General features: G+C 35.9%; 3 protein-coding genes across 11 annotated transcripts; all 3 read left to right on the forward strand.

Annotated features, from left to right (window-relative positions):
* Window positions 1–283: 283 nt before the first annotated feature.
* On the forward strand, window positions 284–7,911 carry LOC135152809 (uncharacterized). The gene is made up of 6 exons (XM_064093930.1): window positions 284–294; window positions 785–1,302; window positions 1,969–2,315; window positions 2,364–2,606; window positions 3,768–5,261; window positions 7,699–7,911. Exons 1-6 carry the CDS (start codon window positions 284–286, stop codon window positions 7,909–7,911), a joined length of 2,826 nt encoding a protein of 941 aa, XP_063950000.1.
* A 5,451-nt stretch (window positions 7,912–13,362) lies between these two features.
* LOC108204714 (uncharacterized) lies at window positions 13,363–18,213 on the forward strand. Its single transcript, XM_017374280.2, has 5 exons — window positions 13,363–14,351; window positions 15,565–16,032; window positions 16,239–16,616; window positions 16,727–16,794; window positions 17,680–18,213. The coding sequence occupies exons 1-5, from the start codon at window positions 13,581–13,583 to the stop codon at window positions 17,879–17,881; spliced, it is 1,887 nt and encodes a 628-aa protein (XP_017229769.1). The 5' UTR covers window positions 13,363–13,580; the 3' UTR covers window positions 17,882–18,213.
* A 1,634-nt stretch (window positions 18,214–19,847) lies between these two features.
* On the forward strand, window positions 19,848–23,265 carry LOC108225137 (uncharacterized). Of its 9 annotated transcripts, none has more exons than XR_001807551.2 (6): window positions 19,848–20,005; window positions 20,531–21,654; window positions 21,853–21,931; window positions 22,345–22,478; window positions 22,659–22,768; window positions 22,883–23,265. XR_001807551.2 is itself a non-coding variant. In XM_064092037.1 (6 exons), exons 2-4 carry the CDS (start codon window positions 21,444–21,446, stop codon window positions 22,382–22,384), a joined length of 330 nt encoding a protein of 109 aa, XP_063948107.1. In that variant the 5' UTR covers window positions 19,848–20,005; window positions 20,531–21,443; the 3' UTR covers window positions 22,385–22,478; window positions 22,659–22,768; window positions 22,891–23,265. The 9 variants fall into 9 exon arrangements, 2 of the variants coding, with proteins under 2 accessions (XP_063948107.1, XP_063948105.1); XR_010291320.1 differs by having other exon boundaries at window positions 20,531–20,858; window positions 21,414–21,654; window positions 22,345–22,768; window positions 22,891–23,265; XR_010291321.1 differs by having other exon boundaries at window positions 20,531–20,605; window positions 20,717–21,654; window positions 22,345–22,768; window positions 22,891–23,265.
* The last annotated feature ends 1,669 nt before the right edge of the window (window positions 23,266–24,934 follow it).

Raw genomic sequence — 24,934 nt, forward strand, 5'->3', positions numbered from 1 at the left:
TGTGTGCCTTGGATCCAGTAAACGAGCATGGTGGGACCTGCTCGGGGTTAGTGTCTGACTGATCAGCAGCCTAACCTTTGATTTTTAAAAATAAATTTAATATCCAATTCTAATCAATGTTCTAAAAACAAATTTTGGTATTGAGATTGATTCCTTGAGACACTGGTTTCCTTCAGCTTATGATTAATATTTTAAATTGATATTGTTATACTTGCTGAGCTGGTTAGCTCACTCTTGCGGTATTTTATGTTCTTTCCAGTGAAGGCAGAGAAAGTTGGTAACGATGACCCTCAGGTTAGTGGTAAGGCCAGGATTCCAGGCTAGGAGAGGAAGAAAGCTATCAGCGGCAACTGGCTTTTATATATATGTACTAGTTTGAATAACAAGACACAAATGATGTGTAAGCTTGTAAGAATTAAGTTTATATTTTGGGATTGGGTTTGTAATAATTAAAGTTATGCTGTGGCTTGTTTTATACTTTAACCTGTTGCGATCCATGGACAGCTAAGGGTCACTGCATATATTATATTAATTACAGGTTTATGTTATGTTGTGGACCCCAAACTTCTGACCCGGGTTTGGAGGGCGCCACAGGTTGGTATCAGAGCGACAGGTTTTAAGTCAATGAAACAAGCCTAGATTGTTAGGTTGGGTAGAAGATTAGGACTAGAAATGAGTGATAGGTAGATAGAACGTTGAGAGGTTGAGGAATTCGTAATAGATGTAGGGTTGATTCTGGTAGTGGATACAGATTCTTATGCGTGTTTGTTCTGTTGATTCTCAGACTATCAGGCATGTCAGGTCCCAGTACCCCGGTTCATTCTGAGCATTCAGAGTCGACGGTTGAAGGACTTCCACCTCGTCCTGGAGTTGTATCTATATCTCCACCCAGGGCACTTACACCCCCACCTGTAGCTGGACCTTCACGTCCACCTGGATACCCTCGTAGTGGACAGACCCCTATTGCACCTATACCACTTAGGGCTATACCCCCGCCCGCTCCTGTGATGTCCCCACCTGCTCCCCTTATACGACCTCCTATCCGTGGACCTCCACCAGATCATGAGTCTTCTGGATTTTCAGGTGTCGGACCCTCTTATCCGTGTTCCCCTCTTTCGGTACCCTATCACTACTATCAGGCACTCTTGATGGAGAGAGAGGAGTTGTTGGGCCAGATTGGAGAGTTGACACAGGCAATGCAGAATTTAGATCCTAACAGGAGAGAGAGACAGTTGAGAGAGGAGATACGTGCTTTCAGGACAGAGGCAGTAGAGAGATTATATGGGATCACCGCACCACTTGGTACCCCTGGGGATATTATAGATTGGGCTCGTTGGGTCTTGGAGCAGCTAGAGGTTATTGGAGGACCAGACTTCCCATAGGTCTGGAGTATATCAGATGTTGGAGATGATCAGTATTATAGTGAGTAGTGTGTATGATGCAGTGTGTAGTGAGTAGTATGTATCAGGTCAGCAGATTTTGTTATGTATATATAGACTAGCGGAGCTGACTAGATGATATGTATGTTGTTGTGGTTGTCAGCAGATTTTGACATGTATATATAGACTAGCCGAGCTGACTAGATGATAGCCTTGCTGTTGCTGTTGTTGTACTTTACTTTTGACGAAGCGCTTGACGCTTGTATCTCCAGCACTGACTTATATATATCAGCATCTTTTACTTTTCAGTCTTGTCCTTTACTTTATCGCACTTGTTTTACTTTACTTTATTTTACTTTCAGTACCGATCATAAACTCTTGTGATAATATTGCAACCTTTCTTTTAATACTTTACATTCTGTAAAGAAGCATGCAATTTATTTAGTTAAACAATCTAAAAAAAAAAATGTTTTCAAAAATGTATAACTCTGTTTTCTTAAAAACCTTTTATAAAAAAGAAAATTTGATTTGAAACGACTAAGTGAATTGTTTCTTCTTTACAGAATGCCTCCAACAAGACATACTCGTGCCAACAGTGATCCTGAAGGCACCAACAGCATCAATGATAACAATGATAACCGGAATGTCAACATAGGCCCAGTAGATCCTGCTGTGGCCCAACTAATTCAAATTTTGGCACAACAAACTGCTCATCTTACCCGACAACAGCAACATCAAGAGAATCCTAGGGTAACTTTTAAAACTTTTCAGGCAGTTAATCCTCCAGAATTTAAGGGCTCAGCAGATCCTGTTGCAGCCCAAACATGGTTAAAAGAAATGGAAAAGTGTTTTGAATTAGTTCCAGCAAGTGAGGACCAGAAAACAAAGTTTGCCAGTCATTACTTAAAGAATGAAGCAACGTATTGGTGGGAATCTGTGAAGAATATGGAAGGTACAGTTGAGATTACTTGGGAGAGGTTTAAGGAATTGTTTTTAGAAAAGTATTTTCCTAGGTTTCTTCAAGATCAAATGGAGTTGAACTTTTTAGAGCTGAAACAAGGAAATATGTCTGTGGTTGAATATGAGAATAAGTTTGCGGAATTGGCTAGGTTTGTGCCAACCTATGTAGAGACTGATAGGCAGAAAGCAAAAAGGTTCCAACAAGGTCTGAAGCCTTGGATTAGGAGCAAGTTAGCTATTTTGCAATTGGAGACTTATGCAGCAGTGGTTGAGAAGGCAATGATTGCGGAGGCTGAAAATGAGTTGTTTCAGAAGTCTAAAGAGGATAAGAAGAGAAAGCCAGACAATAGAGAAAGGCCATCCCATCAAGGGAGGTTCCAGAAGAAAGGGAAATTTCAAGCAGGAAGGAGTTCCAATTTTAAGAAGCAGACTATAGGCGGTAGTGGACAAGGTGGTCGTTTTATTATGGGAAATCAGGCCAATCAGCAGAGGTCTTCTATACCAGAATGCCAGATATGTGGCAAGAGACATGGAGGAGTGTGTAACAAGCCGAACATAGTGTGCTTTAAGTGCAACCAGAAAGGACATTATTCTAGGGAATGCCAGAACCAATCAGCAATAAGAGATCAGGCGAATAAGAGCTCAACAAGTAAAGCTCCAGCTATAGGATATGCATGTTTCAAATGAGGAAAGCAGGGACATATGGCTAGAGATTGCAAAACATCAGCTCCAGTTAGTAATGCACTTAGAATCATGGGAACTGTTCCAGAAGTGAATGAGCCTCCTAGGGCGAGAGTATTTGATATGTCAGTGAAGGATGCTATTCAGGATGCCGATGTCGTGGCAGGTACGCTTAACGTAAACTCTTTAAATGCCAAGGTGTTAATTGATTCAGGAGCCACTAGATCATTTATTTCTCAAGCTTTTGTTGATAAGTTGAATTGTCCGGTTGAATTGTTGAATGAGGTTATGAATGTAGAGCTAGCTAATCAGGATCGTATTCCCGTTAATCAAGTTTGTCCTGATTGTGAAGTTGAGATTTTAGGAAGTAAGTTTTGCGCCGACTTGATACCATTCAAGTTGGGGGAATTTGATGTAATCTTAGGGATGGATTGGTTGTCTAAACATAGTGCGCAGATAGATTGTAAAAATAAGAAGGTAATATTAAAGGCACCAGACGATAAGATAATAACGTTTAGAGGACAAAAGCAAGTAAAGAAGTTCTTAACTATGATTCAAGCAAAGAGAATGTTACGTCAAGGATGCGAAGCCTATATTGCTTATGTAATTGATAAAAGTCAGGAACCCGTAAAACTTGAAAATATTCCTGTAGTGAATGAATTTCCAGACGTGTTTCCGGATGAGTTACCAGGACTTCCTCCAGATAGAGAGATAGAATTTGCAATTGACTTAGCACCTGGAACGGAGCCGATATCCAAAGCCCCGTATAGGATGGCACCCGTAGAGATGAAAGAATTGGCAAAACAATTACAAGAGTTATTGGAAAAAGGAGTGATCAGACCGAGTGTATCCCCATGGGGAGCACCAGTGTTGTTTGTAAAGAAGAAAGATGGAAGTATGAGGTTATGCATAGATTACAGAGAGCTTAATAAGCTTACTATCAAGAATAGATATCCTTTACCCCGTATTGACGACTTGTTTGACCAGTTGAAAGGAGCAGAATATTTTTCTAAGATTGACCTTAGGTCAGGATACCATCAGCTCAAAATCAAATCTGAGGATATACCTAAGACAGCTTTTAGAACAAGGTACGGTCATTATGAATTTTTAGTGATGGCTTTTGGATTAACGAATGCACCAGCAGCTTTTATGGATTTAATGAATAGAGTCTTTAAGAAGTATTTGGACAAGTTTGTGATTGTTTTTATAGATGATATTTTGATATATTCTAAGACAGCTGAGGAGCATGCGGAACATTTAAGAACAGCCTTAGAGATACTAAGAAAGGAGAAGTTGTATGCAAAGTTTTCTAAATGTGAATTTTGGTTACAAGAAGTTCAATTTCTAGGACATATAGTGAGTCGGGAGGGAATCAAGGTAGATCCAGCAAAGATTGAAGCTATAATGAATTGGGAAAGACCAAAGACCCCCACAGAGATCAGGAGCTTCTTGGGGTTAGCAGGTTACTATAGAAGGTTTGTACAGGATTTCTCAAGAATTGCAACCCCATTGACTAAGTTAACTAGAAAGAATGAAAAGTTCATATGGAATGAGAAGTGTGAGGAAAGTTTTCAGGAGTTGGAGAAGAGATTAGTGTCAGCACCAGTATTGTCCCTTCCAGATGATCAAGGAAATTTTGTGATTTATAGTGATGCCTCTTATAAAGGATTAGGATGTGTATTGATGCAGCATGATAAAGTTATTGCGTATGCGTCTAGACAACTTAAACCTCATGAACAAAAGTACCCTACTCATGACTTGGAGCTAGCAGCTATTGTATTTGCATTGAAAATATGGAGACACTATCTGTACGGAGAAAAATGTGAGATTTATACAGATCATAAAAGTTTGAAGTACATCTTTACCCAGAAGGAGCTTAACATGAGACAAAGGAGATGGCTAGAGTTGATTAAGGATTATGATTGTACGATTAAGTATCATCCAGGAAAAGCAAATGTTGTAGCAGATGCTTTAAGTAGAAAGGAGAGGTTAAACGTATTGACTGTGCCAGAGGAATTATATAAAGAGTTTCAGAAGTTGGAAATCGAGGTAAGAATTCATGAACCATCAGAGGTAGCAGTGTATACCATGACCTTTCAACCAGAGCTAGTAGAAAAGATTAAGAAGTGCCAGGAAGCGGTAATGGATCAGGATGTAAACAAGTTAGTAGGAGAAGAGTTATGTACACAGAAAGATGATCAAGGGATTTTTAGATTTTCTTCCAGGATATGGATTCCACCGGTAACAGGGTTAAAGAATGACATATTGCAGGAAGCACACAATTCTAAATATTCAATTCATCCAGGCAGCACTAAGATGTATAGAGATTTAAAGAAGAACTATTGGTGGCCAGACATGAAAAGAGAGATTGCAGAATGGGTGAGTAAATGCTATACGTGTCAAAGAGTGAAAGCAGAACACCAAAGACCAAGTGGATTATTGCAACCTTTAGAGATTCCAGAATGGAAGTGGGAACATATTGCTATGGATTTCATTGTAGGATTACCAAGGACTAAAGCAAACCATGATGCCATTTGGGTGATAGTGGACAGATTAACCAAGTCAGCTCATTTTCTTCCGATCAATGAGAGATTCTCTTTGGATAAATTAATTCATATGTACTTGAAAGAGATTGTAGTTCGTCATGGGGTCCCCGTATCCATTGTATCAGATAGAGACCCACGATTTAATTCGAGATTTTGGAAAAGCTTTCAAGAATGTTTGGGCACTAAATTGAATATGAGTACGGCATATCATCCACAAACAGACGGCCAAAGTGAGAGAACTATTCAGACGATCGAGGACATGTTACGTGTTTGTGCAATCGATTTCAAAGGCAATTGGGACGAACATCTACCTTTAGTGGAATTTGCATACAATAACAGTTATCACGCAAGTATTGGGATGCCTCCTTATGAAGCTCTTTACGGACGCAAATGTCGATCGCCAGTATATTGGGATGAAGTCGGAGAACGCAAGATACTTGGACCGGAATTAGTACAACAAACAAAGGAAGTCGTTGAAATTATTCAGAAACGACTAATTGCAGCACAGAGTCGTCAACGAAATTATGCAGATCAATTCCGGAAGAACGTAGAATTTGAAGACGGAGAAGCAGTGTTACTGAAGGTGTCACCATGGAAAGGACTGTCCAGATTCGGAAAGAAAGGCAAGCTAAGTCCCCGATACGTGGGGCCATTTGAAATCTTGAGGCGTGTAGGCAAAGTAGCATATGAATTGGCGTTACCCCCACAAATGGAGCACATTCATAACGTCTTTCATGTATCGATGCTTAAGAAGTATAATCCAGATTCGAAACATGTGATAGAGTATGAGCCGGTAGAACTCGAGGCAGATTTATCGTATGTAGAAAGGCCAGTGGAAATCCTAGATAGAAGAGAGAAGGTGTTAAGAAACAAGGTAGTTAATTTAGTAAGAGTATTGTGGAGAAACCCAAAGGTTGAAGAGTCAACCTGGGAATTAGAAAGTGATATGCGTGAAAAGTACCCTCATTTGTTCACCTAAGCGATTCTGAGGACAGAATCCTTTTAAGGGGGGGAGGATGTAACATCTGGGATTATCCGTGTAATTATTTGAATGATTAATGAATATTATATGAATATTATATAAATGTCTGTGAATTAATTGGTTCCTGTTTTATTAATTTAGTTATGCATTTTTGATTAAATTTGAGGAATATCAATTTTTATATGTTCAGTACGAAATATAGTTTATTTAGATATTTTCATATCGATTTATGTGTTGTCGTATGATTTTATATTTGATTTATGGATTTAATTACGTATATTATATTTAATTATTAATTATTTTAATTTTTCGAAAACCGTCAACCTGTAACGGTACCGAGATTTTTCTTCCCGAAAATTTCAACAAAATTCACCTTTAGCCTAATTTGAGTATTCCGGACACTTTTCATGTTTTGACTTTTTCGACCCGGAGTACGGTTTGTTCCGGAGCCGGTCCGGCGGAGTTTTTCGGTATTCGATAAGTATCTGTTTGTCTCGATAAACGTGAAACCAGATATTTTTAACTCATCCTTATCTTGTAATAATTGCAGTGGGACCCGCATATTAATGACTGATTAAAAAGCCCCGTTTTGATAGTTATCTCGAAAACCGGTACCGATTGGACCTGTTTTATTATATAAAGCTATTAAACATTGTATTTTCGTGTCATATATGATCCAAAGGGGTATTAATTTTTCATAACTATAAATAACCTTAACCGCACTTTAATTCATCGGGGAAATCATAATCTCAGTAAAACACGGGTTTAGTGAGAGAGTGTTCTTCGTGTTCTTGAGATTCAAACGAAGATTTGGAAGCGTTATCGGACTCAGATTTCAGCGTTCAAGTATCCAAATCGAAGGTTTTGAGGAGTAGAATCTGATTCTAGCATCAAAAACATCAGGAGATTTACAGGTGAGGAGGGATTTAAGGTTTTTAATTCGAAGTCATTAAGATTAAATTAGGACTTTTTGATTTTGAAGTTGTTCATGTGATTTCTTGTTTGTATGTTGTAGATAATGTCCTCCTGATCATTTTGGTATATCATATGCTTGATTTGGAGTTCAATAACATAGTTAATTTTAAGTCTAATTATCGAATTCAAAAACTAGGGTTTAAAATTCGTATGAATGTTTTCAATTGGGAATTAGGCGTTTCTTATCCGTGAATCTAGTGTTAAATTGATTGATATGGTTGGATTGAGCATGAAGAGAGGAGTCTGTACGTGCCATCGGTTTAACCGTATGACCCCTGTAGAGGTCACCGGAGTCTGGGGAATGACTCGCCGGCGGCGAGTTTTCTCGAGATTATTCCGGCCAATTCCGGTTGATTCTGGTAATATTGAGTGCATGAGTGAGTTGTAGATGTCTGATAGTATATATCTGCATTTGTTGGTGGTCGACCGAGGCTCGGAACGCCGTCTCCGGCGATTCAAGGGTGACCGGCGGCATTTCTGCAGTTTGGTCACCCATCATTTGAAGATGGTGAAGTCTCCACACCCTAGTTTCATTTCTGACGTTTCAAACCCTGTAGTTTTAAAACTTGCGATCCAAACCCTCAAGTTTTGAAAACTTGCAGTTTGAACCTTGAAGTTTCAAAAACTTTTAAAAACAGTTTTATTTCAATTATTTTATTTCGAAAATTGTTTATTTAATTTCAAAAATAGTTTTTTCTTTATTTAAAAATAATTCTGATTTAATTAATTAATTAATTTTAATTAGTAATTAATTATTATACTTAGTCAATTAATTTAAATATTAATTGATTAATTGTTTTAATTAATTATTAATTAATTTTAATTGATTTATTAATTAGATTTAATTATTTTAAATGATTTTAAAATTTCGAAAAATAGTTTCGAGCTTTGAAATATTATTCTAAAATATGTTTGAAGCTCGTTAATTGATTTCAAATGATTTCGGACTTGATTTCGAGTATCCAAAATTGATTATTTATCTATAAAATGATTCTTTGACCCGTTTTAATTCCGAAAAATGTTCTAAAATCCATATCAAATGCCAGAAAAATCCTTTTGACTTCAAACCTTCTTTGAAAAATAAATTTCATCGAATATCTTATGTGATACGTGTTATGTGATATCTGATTGATGTGTTACGTGTCTACATGAACATTATAGGATTGTTTTGATATATCTTTTGATCCGTAAGTCGGATTTAAATGAAACGAAGGGTAGTTAGGAACTCGTTGCGAAGGTGTGATAATAAGAATAGTATGAAGTCATATATTGATAGATGATTGTTGTGATTAGCAGAGAAGCGAGACGTAGGAAGGGAAAGCAAGTGGTGATAGAGTAGTATAGCGAGCAAGCGTAGTTGAAACTTGAAATCAGCTATATAAGGCAAGTTTCCCTCAGACTTTCCTTCAATTATATTTTGTATCTGTTGTGATTATTTAGTGAACTTTCTGATAAAGTCCTGTGACCTATTGAGTTATAGCATGGATTATTTATCCTATTGATTCTTGAACCTTCAACCAGATTTCTTGAACTATATTATGGACTACTTACCTTATTGATTCTTGAACCTTCAACCAGATTTCTTGAACTATATTATGGACTACTTACCTTATTGATTCTTGAACCTTTGACCGATTCTTTGATACCTGCTACGAAACTTATTTCAATTGTAAACCTTCCATCTTTAAAACTTCTAAATGATTACCATAAGAACCTAATTTCATTTCAAAAATATACCCTCGATACCTCAACCAGTTATCAATCACTTTTCTTTCAGACCGTAACAAGTTGATCGACCCCAAATAACATCTGTTATGACATATACCTTACAGTTGATTGATTCTTTCCATAAACTCCAGTTTCTTGATTTTAACAGCATTCATTTATACTTGGATTCTTTTTGTGAACCTAGAACCCTTCTTCATATAAACGCTACACTTTGATATGCTTTGCTATCTTATGAGACAATGTTTAATTCTTGTCTAAACCATGAAGCTATTTCTCATTCCTCCTTTGAGATCCATCTGAGACACTTTGAATAGTAGTCTGCTTCTGCTTCAAACTTTATTTATGATGTTGATGTTTCTATGTTATTGAATAATATTGTTGATCATCTTGATTGTGATAGAATTGGATAGTTTTCTAAACTTGGACCAAATGAATGGTCAGACCAGATGAGTGGTCACTTTAGGCCAATGTGTGCCTTGGATCCAGTAAACGAGCATGGTGGGACCTGCTCGGGGTTAGTGTCTGACTGATCAGCAGCCTAACCTTTGATTTTTAAAAATAAATTTAATATCCAATTCTAATCAATGTTCTAAAAACAAATTTTGGTATTGAGATTGATTCCTTGAGACACTGGTTTCCTTCAGCTTATGATTAATATTTTAAATTGATATTGTTATACTTGCTGAGCTGGTTAGCTCACTCTTGCGGTATTTTATGTTTTTTCCAGTGAAGGCAGAGAAAGTTGGTAACGATGACCCTCAGGTTAGTGGTAAGGCCAGGATTCCAGGCTAGGAGAGGAAGAAAGCTATCAGCGGCAACTGGCTTTTATATATATGTACTAGTTTGAATAACAAGACACAAATGATGTGTAAGCTTGTAAGAATTAAGTTTATATTTTGGGATTGGGTTTGTAATAATTAAAGTTATGCTGTGGCTTGTTTTATACTTTAACCTGTTGCGATCCATGGACAGCTAAGGGTCACTGCATATATTATATTAATTACAGGTTTATGTTATGTTGTGGACCCCAAACTTCTGACCCGGGTTTGGAGGGCGCCACATGTTTTGCAGCTTATGTTTTGGGATATTAAAGAGTTTTTAAAAATTAAGATAGATAACTGCTTGTGTCTTGCAGACCGTAGGATGGTGATATGATCCAACGGTGTTAAGATGGGACTCCAAGGACTCTAAAGAGAGTGGGTTTCTAAGGAACCCAACTCTCTCTCTCTCTCTCTCTCTCTCTCTCTCTCTCTCTATATATATATATATATATATATATATATATATATATATATATATAGGCCAACATTCAAGAGAGGGACTCCTTATATGGAGTTACACAGCGCGCCACTATAAATCATCAATTTTATTATAAATTCTGTTATAGAATACATATAAAACGTGATTATAATATAAAATACTATAAAATAAATCTATTTTAAGTAATTTAACACTTAAAATTTGATTAAAAAAATTATATTTTCGAAACTGATTCTACAACGGAATAATTCTGGATGATTATTATTCTGTTATAGAATCATGTTGAGATATTGCATAATTTTAGATGATCTTTGGAATAAAAAAATTGTATAACTTCGTTTTCGGTTTAATAATCAAAGTTTGCAATTATATTTCATAAAAAATATAATAGAATATATATTATGTATATATTTATAATGGTGTGCTACGTAACTCCATATAAGAGGGTATGCTGTGGAGTGCTACCCTATATATATATAGGGCATTGCTCAAAACAGAACACCCTTAAAAGAAGAACAAAGAAGAACACTCTTAAAATTAGAGTTTAATTCAAGTTTTAGATGAGTTTCTATATTGGATTCTAAAGTGTTCTTCTTTGTTCTTCTTTTAAGAGTGTTCTTCTTAGAGCAATGCCACACAGATATATATATATATATATATATATATATATATATATATATATATATAGAGAGAGAGAGAGAGAGAGAGAGAGAGAGAGAGAGAGGGAGAGAGAGAGAGAGAGAGAGAGAGAGAGAGAGAGAGAGAGAAAGAAAGAAAGAAAGAGAATTGGGCTCAATGGAGACCAAAAACTTTGGAGTCCTTGGAGACTAAAAGATCTACCGTTCAAATAATCTAGCAATTAATGGACATGATTAAATATTTTTTGTCCTGCATTTCTTGTCTTGCATTTCTAGTAATGTAATATTAATAATTTACATTATTCTTGTGCTGCATTTCTAGTAATGTATTATTAATATTCTTGTCCTGCATTTCTTGTTTTAGTTTTAATTCAAAACTATCTTTATAATTTACACTATTCTTGTCCTGCATTTCTAGTAATGTAATATTAATAATTTGTCCCGCATATTTGTGATATATCTAAGTGTTATTTTGTTTTGCAACAAATTCAATTCGTTGTAGGACAATGACAATGAGTTCAGTGCCAATCATAGCAATGTCCAACTACATCTTTGGTTTGTATGCAATTATTATTTTTATTTGTTAGGATTTCGATGATTGAACACCAATATTATAGAATTATTATTTAATGTTATGCAGGATTTAGAAGTTCTGCTTGTTATTCACCGACTTAGAAGTGCAGGATAGGATAGGGAGAGAAAACGAATGTGCATGAAAAATATCTGCAGCCCTTGGATGTGTAAGAAATGGATGACTGTGATTAAGTCTCTAAAACCTCAACAAAAATCAGTCTCCATAGAACTTTTCTATGTATGTATATATATATATATATATATATATATATATATATAATCGGGTTGGGGATCAGGCTGACAATCAAAGAGAATCGGGTCAGGGATCGGGCCGATAATCGGGGGAAATCGGTCGGGGATTGGGCCGGGGGAATGTGAAAAATCGTACCCGACCCGATCCCTGATTTTTTTTCAAAATCATCCCCGTCCCCCGACCCGTACCCGAAAACCCCCGAATCCCCACCCCATCAGTGTGGGGATCAAATCGGGATCGAGCGGGTCGGGGTTAATACTCATCCTTATAGGACTTCTTATATATGTGCATACACCTATAACGTCGAACAAATGAAAATAGAAGGAGTATCTTGGTTCGTTATTTATAATCAACAAACCGAAGCATAAACTAAATCGGAATCGACTAATCATTGTTTGGTTAATAATAAATTGTGTTTTGATGAGACTGATTGTAATAGTTGACTATATTTCAAAGATGATTGATGTTTATATTATTTTAAATTATTATAAATAAAATGTATTATTATGCACGGATTCTTTGGTGGGGGGACAAACACAAATAATATCATTAGAGTAGTTAAATTTGTAGATAAGCAGAATGCGTAGTCTCTATTACATATTGTTTCAAGTATTTTGGTGAGTTTGGAGATGATCTAGGGTCTTCACTAAGATTAATTATTTTAAAAATAATAATTATCAAATTTTAAATTATTAATATGTTAGTTTAATATGAAAATAGATATTGAGCATGTTTGACAATAACAAAAACCAGCTTATCAGAGCTTTAAGCTGCTATACATTTATTTGGCAAACTAACATTGGAGTGGACTTAAAGTCCAAAACAGCCCAAAACCCAGAAGCCTGTAATAGCTACTTTACGGAAAGACTTTGTTTCTTCTTTCTTTTTGTATTGTGATTAATTTTAAATTTAAATACCCAAATGCCTGTAACTTAAAGTCAAATTTTCACTTTTAACTTAAAATCACATAAGCCAACTTTAAATTATAAGTAACTTATTTTAAGTTCACCTAAACATTCTCAATATGAAATCTTGCTAAAGAAGTTCAAATACAAGTGCCATAGTATGATCAATAATTGACTATGGTTATAATCAAAACTTTTTTTTTTTAATAGTAAATTGAATTTTTATATATTCTTTATACAATTTTCTAAACAAATTAATGAATTTTCTATTATCCAAACTGTTCTAATCTCATAAATATATATTTTTTCTTTTTTTTCCTCAAAAAAATATTTTTTTTTTCAGATTTTTCAAATTCCTTGAACCCGATCAGTATGGATCCTTTCAGTTGAAAAATAGAACACCCTGAAAAAAAAATAAAAATGAATAGAACACAAGATTCCTCAGGACAGCCTTACAAAAAAAAAAAAAAAAAAGATTCCTCAGGACAGAACACGACTAATTCGTTGCTAATCATCTCCTTAACCTTAACCCTAAAACCCCTTTTGTCAAAACCCTTTCTCCCCCTCTATCAACACACACACACACACACACACACACACACACACAACTCTCTCTGCGAGTCACATGATTTCACAAATTACCTTACAACAAACAAACAAACAAACCCAACTGTAAAAACTGAAATGCTTGGCCACAACTATGCATAAACTGCTGCACACAAACCCTATTTTCACTTCACCATCTAATTCATTAGGGTTTAACATTATCCCCAAAAATCTTGCTCTAGGGTTTATCAACACTCTCTCTAATTACTCCACTAGTTTGGTTATGGCCACTTCTTTGCACCTCAGGCCACTGGCTGGGGGCTCTGGGATTACTAGTGCTGGGGCAATTTGTCGAAAAGCGAAAGTGGGGAGGACTAATTGTGGGATTTGTAGGTGTTCTGTGGAGAGTTTGGGGCCTTTTAGGGCTTGGAGTGTGTTGAAAGAGAGAAGGGTTGGTTTGCGATTTGCGGGGTTTTGTAGTGAGAGTAAAGATAAGGCTTTTAGTGGGAGAGATGAGGTTTTGAAGGCTTTTAGTGGTAAAGATGAGAATTTTGGTGAGAAAGATGAGGTTTTTAGTGGTCAAGATGGAGTTCTTGAGGCTGCGGTGAAGAGTGGGGAGGGGGAAATTAATAAAGATAAGGTTTTTAAGGGTGCGGCGAAGAGTGGGGAGGGGGAGGGTGGTAAAGATGAGGTTTTTAAGGGTGCCGCGAGGAGTGGGGAGGTAGAGGGGGAGGTTAAGAAGGAATTGGAAGAGAAGAGGAGGTTGAATAGGAGGCCGAGGGGAAATGAGGGTGGAATGGCTGGACTGATTGCAGGGAGTCCAGATTTGTTGGCCATTCCAGGAGTGGGACCAAGGAATTTGAAGAAGCTTGTGGAGAAGGGGATCGGAGGTGTTGCGCAGCTTAAACGGATTTATAAAGATAAGGTTTGTGTGAATGTTTGTTTGTTGAATATTAAGGACTTTTAATTGAATTTGAAGTTAATTAAAAAGCTTATTAGCTAGTGAATTTGATTCGATGAATTCTGCACTTCTGTGTGCGTTTTTTTTTTTTTTTGAAATATTGTGCGGATTATCTAAGTTTTGCTCTTTTGATGTGTGTGCACTAGATTTCTCCTTCCGATTATTTTGAAATTGAAATGCGATCTAAATATGTAATAATTGTCAGACCCTGCAAAGACCCTTAACTAACTTAGAACAGTATACACCTTTTTTTGGTTATACATCTTTCACTGTTAGTTTTAAAATTTCCGAGCTGTTGATATAGAGTGGATACAATGTGCATAACCCGTAATAAATTGTTTATTATAAAAATGACAAATAAACACCAAGGAATCTCAAATAATAAACTAAAAGTGTAACACTTCAGGACAACATACCGCCAGAGTATTCTTATATGTGCAGTGCTGCAGCAGCACTGCAGCAGATATTTGTTTATATGGTCATTGACCTGCTTGCCCAGTACATTCTGCATAATAAATGGTGACATGGTGCATATTATTTAAAGTGTAAGCAAAGTTACAAATTCTTCAATTGTGTATTGACAAACTAATAGCCAGCTCAATATGTGCTTCTGTTGAAGATGCTCAGATCTGTCTTTTTTAAGTCTGTTAGGCTTAATTATGCATATACTATTGTTTACATGTTTTTCCTGATAGGTTGGGATTTATATATTGTACCACTGTGTTTTCATATCCCAATTGTCTCTTATTTGAGTATATACAGGAATTAAGTTTTTTCTGTGAGTATAATTTTATAGTGGAGTGCCAAAGAAGGCACAAATGGTCAAGCACTATTCTTGTTTTAAATTCCAGTTACTTGGCCTTGGTAAGGTTGAAATGGAACTCCAACATTCAGCCAGTTCACGAAATTGTTTCTTGATGGTTTTTTATATATATTACACGGCATTAGACCACCACAGGAATATAAATACATATTTATTTGTTTTAGCAGCTCTTGTATTTGGCATCTGTCTTTTATATTGTTCTTTTTAACTGCTGTGCTTGTTGGAAACTGCATTCTGTACAGGACAGTTCAGTTAGCTAACCCTGTTTATGATATAATTTTGAATGATGATTAATTTCTTCCATATTTGAAGATGTCACACTCTGTAACAGTGAATATCTGTACCCTTTTGCAGTTCTTCGGAAAATCCAGTGAGAAGATGGTGGAGTTCTTACAAGGTTCAGTTGGAATAATTCACAAGAATCATGCTGAGAGTATAACTACTTACATAAAAGAGAGTGTGGATGAGGAATTGAGAGATGATACTTCCAGTTTGGATGTCAAGCCAAGCCAGAAGAAGCGCCTTACGTTTTGTGTTGAAGGAAATATCAGTGTTGGGAAATCTACTTTCCTGCAAAGAATAGCTAATGAAACACTTGAACTACAGGATCTTGTTGAAATTGTTCCGGAACCTGTCAACAAGTGGCAAGATGTTGGACCTGATCACTTCAATATATTAGATGCTTTTTATGCTGAGCCCGAAAGGTATGCATATACCTTCCAAAATTACGTCTTTGTCACAAGACTAATGCAGGAGAAGGAGTCCTCTGGTGGAATTAAACCCCTCAGGTTGATGGAGAGAAGTGTTTTTAGTGACAGAATGGTATTGCACTGTAACCTCTAAAAACTTATCGTCTCTAATATGGAATTTTTGAATACTAGCCGTGTCTACTAGTTGGTAGGTGCTATGTATATGATGCAAAATATAATGTTATTGACCTGTAGTGTAAAGTGGTTAAATCTTTAGTTTCCTTTCCGTATAGAAGCACCTGAAACTAGAATTCCCATTGCTAATTATGTTTTCTTAAGGTGTTTGTGCGAGCTGTTCATGAAGCAAAGTGGATGAATGAAATGGAAATTAGCATATATGACTCTTGGTTTGATCCTGTTGTGTCATCTTTGCCTGGACTTGTACCAGATGCCTTTATTTATCTGAGAGCAAGCCCTGATACATGCCATAAGAGAATGCTGCTACGGAAGAGGGCTGAGGAAGGGGGTGTAAGCATCGATTATCTGCGTGGTTTACATGAAAAACATGAAAGCTGGCTTTTTCCATCCGAAAGTGGAAATCATGGTGTTTTCTCTGTAAATAAGCTACCATTCCATGTTGATCACACTTTGCCCGCAGACATTAGAGATCGTGTATTTTATTTAGGAGGTGAACATATGCATTCAAGCATTCAACAGGTACTTCCTTGTCTGTCGTGGTACCTTCTATACCCCACAGCCCTTTTCCTTTACTGAAATTTGTTGTTGCTACTTGCTTTTTTTTAATTCACAATCTTCATCTGAAGCAGGTGCCTGCTTTGGTTCTCGACTGCGAGCCTAACATTGATTTCAACAAAGATATTGAAGCAAAAAGACAGTATGTTTCCTCCCCCCTTTTAATTTAGCAAATATATGCGTTGCCTAATTTATCTCACTTTAGATAGTTAGCTCCCCTTTATGTTACTTGTAGCTCCAACAGCGGTAATATGATCATCCTTTATGTAACTTGTAGCTTTAACAGCGGTAATATGATCACAACTTATTTTTAAGTTTCTCCTTGACATGTTCTGCTTTATCCAAGTTTTTCTGCTAATACCATTATTAACCTAGGAACTTAAATTCCAAGGAATCATGTTTCCAAACATAATAATATATTCGAACTGTATGAGTGGTCCTGTAGTTCTAGATAACTGTTACGTGAAGAGATGCAAGTTTTAAGGTGGCCATGAAGAAGTGCTCTTTTGTACGCGACTCCGTGAAGAGATGCAAGTTTTAAGGTGGTCATGCACTTTTAGTTTTCACCTCAGACTATTAGGTGGCTTAAGCTGGAAATGATTGGAAAATTGACTGATATTTATACGGTTTAATAATGTGCCTGTTTGGCAACATCCCCATTGTGAAAATCATTTTATTTAAGAAAAATGTATTTTTTTTGGATATAAAGGTTGAAGAGGTGTTTCATATTCGTTATTGGACAAAAAATTAAGGGCTTATTTCAGAAAAAAGTAGAGTTTTATATACTTTTCACCAGAAATAAGCCCTTATTTCTGAAAAATAAGTTTAGCCAAACGGCCCCAATGTTTATAATTGATCTCTGCTCAATAGTTTGGTAATTTTTATAGTTGATCTCTGCTCAATACTTTGTCACATAAGTAGAAGAATTTCGTTTCATACTTGTTTGGTCCCCCACCAAAGATGTAATGTTTCTAGTTTTTCGGACTTAATCTTATGATATATTATTTTGGTTCTGCCTTTTGTGAAGGTATGCTCGTCAAGTTGCAGATTTCTTTCAATTCGTGAAGAAAAAGAAAGAAGATACATGCAGTGAAGCAGAAAAGAGTTCTCAACCACATGCACTGATTCCCAATCAGGGTGGACTATGGTTGCCCAACGGGAAGCACCTTCCTGATTCGGCACTGAAGTCCTTAGATTTCAGACGAGCAATGTCATGCATGTCATCTTAGTGCTCTTCTTCAACAAGTTTTAGTGAGTGCATATAATCAATAGGGTTGTTTTCTCAACCCTCTACTAATCTGGCATTGAATTCCTTCGAGTTCAGAGTAGCCATATAATGCACATGACTTGGAGATATTTAAGGACTTTAAATGTGATGATTGCCGTATTACTGTAGTTTCCTCTGTCGTTTGTAAATAGCCGTCGTGTTATCCTAGACCCTGAACTTGTAGATTTTTTTAAAAGTTGTGGTATCTATGGATATGCTTGTATTTGTCTAAATTTTAAATTAGATTGAAGTTTGCTTTACAATATAAGCACAAGGATGTTTTCTTGCCTGTCATCTAAATTGTTTACTGAGGTCGACAAAGGGGAATATATCCGTGCTTTACTTTGGCACGTGGCTATAATTCTGGATGCAAATATATGCCAAAATTTTCCAGGAATTCAAATACACGAATCCGATTTGCTCCCTATATATTTTTTTTTTTTTGCAGGAACTTTTTTTGCATTAAAATAAAGGGGAAAATACAGGAAATATAAATAAATGAGTGATGCACAGACCACATCACTCAGACAAAAGATTAGTCAATTAAGATTAGTCAATTAAAGAAACAACATCAAGGCTATTCAAAGTAATACTACAGGAGATGAAGCAAGTCGGCCATCCAGAATCCAGGTGGAAATAGTCACATTGGAAAGACTTTCAGTAGCAAACCAATTAGATGACAAGAGTCTACATTTGATAAGATGAAGGCAATCTGCAGCAAGTTTAACAGGTGTAGAATATTCCTCCCTGAAAAATGTATTATTTCTTTCCCGCCAAACAGAGTAGATGATGATTTGGTATGCAAGAATAGAAATGCAATTGTGAATATTTCGAGTGTTTAAGTCTGTCAACCATTGATACCAGCTAAACCATGTAGACGGAGGTACATTACATCTTTGATGAAAAACAATCTGCATAACTCGCTGAGTGAATGGGCATTCGAGAAATAAGTGTGGATTTGTTTCCTCCCCATTGATACAAAAATTACAAGCAGTAGAAGAGCATACATCAATATCAACCAATTTATCAGCCATGCTAACACGATCGTGAGCCAGTGAAGGAAAGAGTAACGAGGCAATTGAAGTTTGTGTCAAACACAATTCGCCCACGGAACAGGATTTGAATGATGTCTTAAGGAATCCCAGATGTTTGTTACCTTGATCTTGCTACCACAAACATTATCCCACCAAATCATGTCCTGCTTAGACAAATTATAAGGATAGTGCATATCAAACTGATGCTTCCACAGATGGAAATCATAATAATTCGCCACAGGCAGATTCCAACCACTAGACGAAAGAATATCTGCAACAGTAGCATCTTCACCAAGGCCAGAATGGCTGATAAGAGGATGATCAGCAGATGTGCAAAAGGCATGTTATTATACCAAGAATCAAACCACAGGGAGGTCCCGGACCCATTCCCAATAGTATAAGAAATGTGTTGCAAGGCAATCTCGCGAAGCACGAAGATTTTCTTGATAATCCAGGAGGCATTCCAGGGGAATTTCATTGTCCAAAAGGAAGTCTTAATTATAGTCTTCTTCACCCAAAGAGACCATAGAGATGTAGAATGAGGATTGACAACAGAGATAAGATGCTTCAGGATAAATGCTTGATTCCATTGTCGAAGATCTTTAATCCCCTACTATACCATAGATTGGATTTAGCAACGACTCATAAAAAAAATTCCTCAAAATCGTTGCAATTATAAAGAAAAAATCAGTATATTGCAATGACAAAAAAATCGTTACAATAGAATCAAAATTTCGTTAAAATTTTTGAAAGTGGTATAAAAAGAACGGTCTTTTGCAACGTTACCAAAAAGCGTTACAGTAGATGATATTTTTGGGTCGAAAAAATTGGCGGGCAAATTAAAATATGAGAGGGGGATGAATGAAATATTCTTATAAGATTTATAAGCAAAGAAAATAGAAATAAAAAAAGACTCACACTTGTAAACATTCTCTCGACTTCACCTCACAAACACTCTGAGCGACGAAAACAAGAGAGAGATAGATGGCGAGATAAAGAGAAATGGCGATAAGAAGAAGATGAGAGAGAGTGAAGAAAGCACCCCGTAGAGGGTAAATCTCTTTCCTTAATAGCTTTAAGTATGTGATGGTTTAAATTTGTGTCCAATTGACTTTGTATACATATTTAATTGAGTTTGTACATATCTTTAATTGATTGTTTGTTGTGAATTTGGTCTTAAACTTGTTAAATTAAGGGTTTTTGTTCTTAATTAGGTATTAGATTTGTTTAACTCAGGGTTTATAGTTAAGTTTATGGGTTCTATTCATTTGTCAATTTAGGGGTTTTGGTTCTGATGTTGATGTTGATACTCTGTTCATCATGTGTTTTTGTACTGGTAAATAGATGTTTAATTACATTGGTTTAAGTGTCCATGAAATGTAGTTTGTTAGAAGGGTCTAATTTGAAAAGTGAAGCAGTGAATTTCAAATATAAAAGCTAAAGATTGCTCCATTAGTATATTCATATAAACTCAATTTAACTACTTTAGAAATTTATAATCTCGTCAACATTTATAGATAATAAGATTGGTGTGTAAAAAGTGATCTTCTAATTATATCAATTTATTATTAATACAGGGGTGCTCCCACAGGTGCTCATTTTGATCCATATGGCCCCAGGCATGTTCCTGGTTATGAGTCCAGATCTGGAAGGCAATATGTTATCGCATTTTGTTTTCGAATATAATGTTTGCCATGTTTGTATTTTAATAAGACTTAAGGTTTTTTGAAATTTCTGATCATCTAAATAATTTTAACTGTTAGATACAAAAGAGATTTGCATAAATTATGGAACAGATACAGGTAAGACAATTGTGACTTTGATGGAACATAATCGAATTATGGAACAGATACAGGTTAGACAATTCTGACTTTGATGGGTGATCCAAATGGAGAACAGAAACAGGTGATATTCGTATGAATTATACTGAATATTATTGCTTTAGGCTGTTGCTTCTAGTTCCTTTGCTTTGATGTCAGTATATTTTTTAATCACTCGTATTTTTTCGTTGTAATGATGGGAATGGGTTAGCATTGTACAACTTGCAATAAACCAAGGACTTTAAGTGATGTACAATATCAACATATATTCTGCTTTTAACATTCTTCTGCTTTTGAGGAAGCTCTTGCCCTTGTAACTACAGACAAACTATTTGAAAGACTGGTTTAATTATCATCCACTTGTCGCATACCATGTCTTATATGGCGGAGCATGTGGTTGGTACTGGTTTATTTGGTGTTGTATATCAGGTGCGCAAAATGAGGGACTTTTTCCCAGGTTTCTAATAAATGGATAAGTTGAGTTTCAGGGTTTTTTTAGTAATGTCCGCTTGGTAGGTTGATCTCATATATTAAGTGATTTTTGACATGTCCTAATGTATGATATATATGATTTTATTATTCTTTTACTTGAATACTGTGTTTCTTGTAGCTAATAATATAATTTCAATGACTTGATCAGGCTGCATAAGTACAAGTTTTAGAACTTAAGATGTCATGGTACCTGATAATAAATGAGGATGTGAACATCCAGCCACTGAACCAGAACTTGAACCCTCTACACGAGGCCACTCTCAACTCCTTCGCTCTTGAATCCCAAGTATTTGAGGTCAGCACAGTAACATCTGATTCTCTTTCACTTGATGTCCAGGTGGAGAAGTTTGATCAGTTTAAGAGAAGAACAACATGCTTTTACAATCAAGGTTGCATCCAGTTTTTGACATTTACAGCATCAGTACTTCTGCTGCTCATTTTCTTAAGCAGAATACCCAGCTATGAAAATGCCTAAATAAAATCTCTAGTCTCAAAACTAACTTTCTTTCTTATCTAAGACAAATTATTTGTAATACTTCCGACCAGAGCTTCTGGTTTTGTTTTGACCCTTGTCCTACAAAATGCAGGTACAGCACGAACAAAAAAAAGGAAGATGGAAGTTTTTACATCCCTAATGACCATACTAAAGAAGTGTGTCAGAAAATTGTAAGTAATTATAAACTCAAGCCATCTCTTCATTTAACTGAACTTATTGTGTTGACTAGTACAACTTCGGTCGATATTTGATTTGTTAAGGTTTTAATGGCTGTTGAAGAAAGTTGTTGATTAACTGTTTTTACAAATCTAGGCAGCATGACCCTTCTTCACTAAAACTGCTGTAACTTTTTGTAGAAATTTTATTTTCACAAACCATTTTTTGCATAAAAAACTAGACTCCGATATCTTTCCAATGGCATGTAATTTGATGCTCACAAATTTCTAGATCAAAACAGTGTATTCTGTGAAGTTCGGCAATCTGCTGATTTCAAATTTCAGATTTCTGTCTTTCACGTTTCAGATTTCTGTCTTTGAAAATTAGTTACATTATGTTGAGAGTTTCACACTATTTTGGTGGACAGGGAGAGTTACAAGGGCAAATATCTCATGGTATATGGTTAAGCAGGAGAGAATTTGCAGAAAAAGATTGTTTAAAAATCTTACCTTGTCAATTTTGAAAGATGGGAAATTGGAAGACCAACATGATTAAGAAATGGTAAGCTTGGTTTTTAGTTTGGGTTTTAGATATATCTTTGGATTTTTCGTATCAACTGAATTAATAGAGAGTACAATTTTAAAGATCTGTAGGGGGGTCTGGCTCTTGATGGTAACACTGTGTATAATTAGATGACCTCTATTCTTTAGCATTTTAAGCATTTAACTTGTAATGTTGTAGTTTCATTTTGATCAAAGCAAAGCCAGGTTGAACATTAGGCTACATGAAGGCCATATAAAGCCTATTAATATTCTGTCCAAGCATCTTGATCTTTCAGACCAATGCTAAATGTAAGAAACTCCTTTATTTATTATCTTTATATTATTGTTTATTGTAAGATTATATCTACTACTTAAGCTATACTCTAAGTTATGCTAATGGAACTAAACTGTAATGTTTACAAGAAATGCAGATTGAGAAAAGATTTGAGGAGGTGAAGAAAGAAAAATCCAGTCCACAAGCAAAATTTTAAGAGGAAACACAAAAGTCTATATTCAAAAGAATTCAGCAGGCTCTGATGGATGGAAAACGAGCTCGATCAGTTTGAAAAGGATGTTATAAAGCACATGTGTTTACTTGCTATATCCCTATGATGTGTGCTTGATTAGTAATACCTTTTAGCAAATTGGATGTTGAAAAATTGGTGTATTGATATTTTGTCTGTTTTCTTGATTGTTCTAGACGTGTAGTTGGTAATAATCGTAGTATTGTTTTAGGATGTTCTTGTAATGAACCTTTGAAGGTGGATTAATGTATTTTCGAAATGGTCATGTCAAATTTTTAACAAGCCGTTGCAATATATGCCTACAATGTTGCGTTAGAGATTTCTTTTGCTATCGTAAATAATCTAAATTATATTGCATTTGGGTCAAAAATTTGTTGCCACAGGTCCTATATGGCAATGTTAAATCTCAAAAAATGTGTTGCAAATTTTTGTTGCAATAAAAGAGCAAACAACAGCAATGACTTAAATATCATTGCCATAGAGAAAAAGTTGTTGCAATATGAGGCTCTGGCAATGATTTGAACTTGTTGCAATGTGTGTAAATTCATTGCATAAAGGGCCTTATAGCAACGGGGGCAATGTTAACGGTCATTTTTTTGAAAATCATTGCCATAGACTTTATTGCAATGATTTTTCATAATATAGCAACCTTCACATTTGGGAAGAGTAACAGTATGCCAGGAAACTTTATCTCCCTATTCCATCAAAATTTAATGACCAACTAATAATATATGAATTTGAATTAAATTGGTTGTTTATAGTGCTGACATTATGCATAGTATGTACTCACGGAGTTCAATTGTTCATTTAAAGGTTATACAAGAAATGGCGACAAAGCTGTTCCAAATTGCAAAAATAACAACTAGCACTACTACTTTGGTGACTGGTCATATCACTCCAAAACACTGCAACAAAAGTTGGCAGAAACAAAACCAAGTATTCATATACACTACATTTAGCACACTCTTTGGTAATAAGACCATACGGTGCCATAACCTCCATTATTACATTACACTCAGATAAAGCAGAAATCTCAAACTCAAGGTCCTCAAACCACAAATAGATCTAACAAAATGAGCTCCTCAAAGCTCAGAATCATGCCTTCCTACCACTTCCCCGAACAGCTCTGGTCTCAAATACTCAAAACACTCCCTGTTAAGTATGTCTTGCGTTGCAGCTCCGTCCAGAAATCATGGTATCATCTCGTAAAAACTCCTCTGTTTCTTAAACTCCACTCTGATCATCACAAGGCAATTGCAGAGCATGATTCTGATCACCATCCCAAATTTCTCTCTTTTCTAAACATGCGCGACCATTTATTAACACTACATTTCGATGATGTACAATGTCAAGAATATGCAACACTTAAGTACCCTGTTGAATTGCCTAATCATGCAATGTATGCTTTAGCCAATGGTTTGATTTGCTTGTCTTCCATGTTTAACGACACTGGTCGTCGTTATAATCCTAATCAGTCGTATAATTTACTATCACATTGGCCCAATGCGTCCCTCTTGGAGGCCTAATCTGGCACTTCATTATGATCCTGAAATATATTTGTGGAATCCTCTGGTTCAAAAGTATAAAACTCTTCCCCGCTCCCCTGCCTTTAAATTTACTTCGCGGGTGACTTATTGGAGGGCTTTAGCTTTTGGACTTTTACCCGAAGTTGATGATTATGTCGTGGTAAATATTGTTAAACCTAGGCGAACCAGTAGACCTCAGGCAGACTGTGTCCTGATCGCTGTTTATAGTCTAAACACAAATTCTTGGAAGGAAATACGTCGAGATAATTGTTTTATTTCTAGCATATATAGTGACGGTGCTGTTTTTGTTGATGGTTCTGCATATTGGGTTGGAGCAAGCATGTTTCATCACAAGGCTATAGTAATGTGCTTCGATACCAAGACATATGAACTGCGAGTAATCAAGGTTCCTCACTGGTTCGAAT

The sequence above is a fragment of the Daucus carota genome, chromosome 1 (genome assembly GCF_001625215.2).
Source record: "Daucus carota subsp. sativus chromosome 1, DH1 v3.0, whole genome shotgun sequence".
Classification (NCBI taxonomy): domain Eukaryota; kingdom Viridiplantae; phylum Streptophyta; class Magnoliopsida; order Apiales; family Apiaceae; genus Daucus; species Daucus carota.